At 45.3% G+C, this 3,517-nt stretch overlaps 1 protein-coding gene across 1 annotated transcript in view; it reads right to left on the reverse strand.

Annotated features, from left to right (window-relative positions):
• Positions 1–2,529, reverse strand: part of SARC_01711 (hypothetical protein) — a 12,025-nt gene extending 9,496 nt beyond the window's left edge. The window contains exons 1-3 of the mRNA XM_014304569.1: positions 2,326–2,529; positions 1,647–1,806; positions 856–1,104 (exon numbers count right to left, since the gene is read on the reverse strand). Coding sequence (XP_014160044.1) covers positions 856–1,104; positions 1,647–1,806; positions 2,326–2,369 — 453 coding nt within the window. The 5' untranslated portion in view covers positions 2,370–2,529. The remainder of the gene's footprint in view (positions 1–855; positions 1,105–1,646; positions 1,807–2,325) is intronic.
• Between the last annotated feature and the right edge of the window lie 988 nt (positions 2,530–3,517).

The raw sequence follows: 3,517 nt of genomic DNA on the forward strand, positions 1-3,517 counted from the left end.
TATCAAGCATACACAGTTAACTGACACCAATCCTTCTCAGCCATGGACACTTGACTAAATGCAATCCTTCTCAACTACGTGCATAGAGCTGCCTTGTGTGTGGAGAACACTCGCAGTGTGCGGTGTAAATGATATTTCGCGTTGATCCCAGTGAGTGTGTCAACCGATAATCAGACTATGGTCTTCGTTTCATGAACACAACAGTTTGTCACAGCATTGCAAGATTTCAGGACGAAAGCAGCACAGAGTGAGCAGCATCACTTTCGCTCATAGTTGTCACGTGACGATGACATGGGTTTTCAGGATGTCCTTGTCGTGGCTAGGTCACAAATGATACAGATATGGTTCTATGCGCTATAAGTGGTGGAGATATGGTTCTATGCAGCTCCTGGGGCGAAGGCGTCACGTCAGTGTGTTCAAAAAAATCACATAAGTACTTTCACAAATCAAGTGGTTAACATGCACAGAATTGCGCGTATGTGCGCTTGTGAGCATTTCCAGATATTAATATACAACTCGCATCGAATGACCTGGTGGACGCATACTCACAGCGATGTCGCGGATTTCAACGATAGCATTGGACTCGTGCGCGTGTATACATACACGCCCTGCACGTACCATTCGTGTAGTTGTAACACGCTCTTAAACATCGATCATCCCAGAATGCATGTCTGATACTTCTATCCCATAATCTCTATTGTAAGATGCGCATACGCGCACATACGGCCCATTCCAGATCGTTTTCGGAATTAGGCCATGAGTGCACTACGGATACACACGAACAGAGCATACATCAACACAGACACAGCCACACCAGAACAAAGAACATCCACCATCCAGTTGTACCGAACTTACCGCAAACGCCCCGAATGCAGAGGTTATGCAGTCATTGACCGCAACTGGCTCACCCACAGTAAGCGGTGGCAAACAGTGCACGTTGTCACTCGGCACAGCCACACCCGGCAGCATCAGGTCTGCACCACCCAGGATCTTCTTAGCGACAAAGGAGTTTGTACTGAGAGACGGCACACACGACGGGAGCAGCCACAGGGCATAGACGGTGGGGAGGAGTGGCCCGTCTTTGGTGCTGAAGAACAGTGGCACCTGCAGGCGAGAGAAGCTGTGACTATGAGACTGTGCGTGGGTCGAGGGTGTGGCAATGGGGGAGAGTAAGGGGCGGGAGGGAGTGATGTATTGTGGGCCTTTTCTGTCTATCGAGTGGGTCATCTTGAGGTCACCTCGGCGAAGAGCATAGTCTTAGCATAGATGTTGCTAGGGTGAACAGCCCAGTTAGCAACCCGATTTTACGACGTTCTGTGATCACCATGTCGACTCACAAACCACCCGAACTTACAAATCGAACGGATTCAGTTATTCAAGGCTAAGCTTTTATAGACACCAAGCACACGGAACGGCTATGGGACTTGCGGCAGGACAACCAGACACATGCATCGGAGTATTATTTGACCATAGCATCACACATCGATTCATCTGGGCCTTTTGACATCCAACGAAACTCACAACCAACTCCATAGCACGTGGCCTCCTGCTGTGAACAATACGCGTCCACAAATAAATAACAAGGGCTACACGTGTAAAACAAATGGACTAGCATATAAGCGACGGATACGTTGGTGGTGACATACTGAGTTGACCACATAGCACAGCACTATGCCGTCTGCGCTGGTCTGCAGTTTGGCTAGGCGCACCTCTCCCTTGACAGGGACCACAGAATCCAGCTGCTCAGTGGTGACGGAGGGAAACGCCTGCAGCACATTGGCACGTAGTTTGCGACATTCACTCGTTCTGTAACGAGATGGGAGACGAAAGTTCATATAATCTGGAGATCAGTACAAAGAAGGGGTGCTTATTGGGAACACAGATATACAGGTGGTATGCAGCGATAGGGCGAGCCACACGAAAGTTGAGGAAGGGTGCATAGGTAAGCACTCTGGATCTTTATAGACATTAAAAGTTACGAGATATTAAGAGATACTCGCAATAGAGTCTGTAGAAGTACTTTAGAAGTATATGACACGCACGCATGCACCTATTGACGACCCCCACAATGGCACCAAAAACTCAACGATACAACGGTAAACAGTATCAGGTATAATGTGATTCACAGAGAAGCTATGAATGCATTACTAATGTACAAAGATCACGGCAGTAAGTATTGCATTCACTTTAGTTGAACGTATCAGATGCACGGTAGCTCATGACTGTACTAGGGTTATTCCAAACTCAGTAATATATGTATTAAATATTCAAAACAGGTCTAAACATTACACAACACGCCCCTCTATGTACGAACTATACACATACTTGATTGCCGAGTTGGTTTTTACGTGGAATGGCTTCCTGAACATTACGTGTCCCTATCGATGCACACCACGGATAAGGGAAGGCAATGCGGCTGGGCAACTGCTTGTGGGTGTGGTCTCGTTGGTTAATGTGTGAATGGAATATGCAACTACTTGTTATTATAGAAAAATAACTTATTAGATACATACACTACACTACGTAAGTAAGTAACCATGTTAATATACACGTTAATTAAGTCCAATTTATATATCTTTACTATAAAAATACATGAACCCTACAATCGCACCATAGTGTATTTGCCAGCTAAACTCTTAACAAGCACACGAAATCCGAATCAGCCGCCAAAACCGTTTAGCTATATTTGGTGTATGTGCGTCACCAAAAATCGCTACCCACCCAATCGTTTTGTTGGGGTGCGCGGGTAGTCTCAAGGGATAGGCGGCTACAGAGGCATCAAGGTTAATAATATTTAGATGCAGGCGTATCTACGGGTATTAAAAATTGTCAGATGTATGCAAGGAAATAAGTAATATTGTCCTTTGCATGCTCTACAGTGGAATAAATAAACACAATAGAAGCTACTACGTCGTAGGATACACTGCGGTATGTTGGGGTGTTTATCTTGATCCAGTGACCTCCTATGTTTGTTTCACCATGCTGTTTCCGTATTTGTGTTTTATAATTAAATACTACAAACACTCTCTTGAATGCCCATAGTTGATATCATAATGATCGTCGAAACAATTGACAAGAAACGGTTCTTCATTGATAAAGACCAGGTATCTCTGTTGGGTGCTGTGCTACAGCGGGGGAGTGCTGAAACTGCCAACCAAGAAGGGGAAGTTGTAAACATACCTGTCGCATCCAGTACAATTGATGTCTTATTGCATCCAGATTAATTCACTCATGATCTAGACTACCTGGAGGCAGAGCTCCCCCATACCACCGGATATGACTACGATTTGATATTTTATGATGTTGTGTATACACCGTGTGAGGATTTCCTTCGTGGGATATGCTGGAAAGGTCATTTCACGTATGAGCCTACAGTAGACGAAAGGGAGAAACATATATACTGGGAAATCGAAGGCATACCCCGTGAGGGTGCTATACGTCCTCCGCGTTTATATGACTTTGATAAATTCCGTGTCCATATCAGTCAAGAAGTCCGACACAACGGTTTTGCTACCGC

The sequence above is a fragment of the Sphaeroforma arctica genome (assembly GCF_001186125.1).
Source record: "Sphaeroforma arctica JP610 unplaced genomic scaffold supercont1.70, whole genome shotgun sequence".
NCBI classification, from domain to species: Eukaryota; class Ichthyosporea; order Ichthyophonida; genus Sphaeroforma; species Sphaeroforma arctica.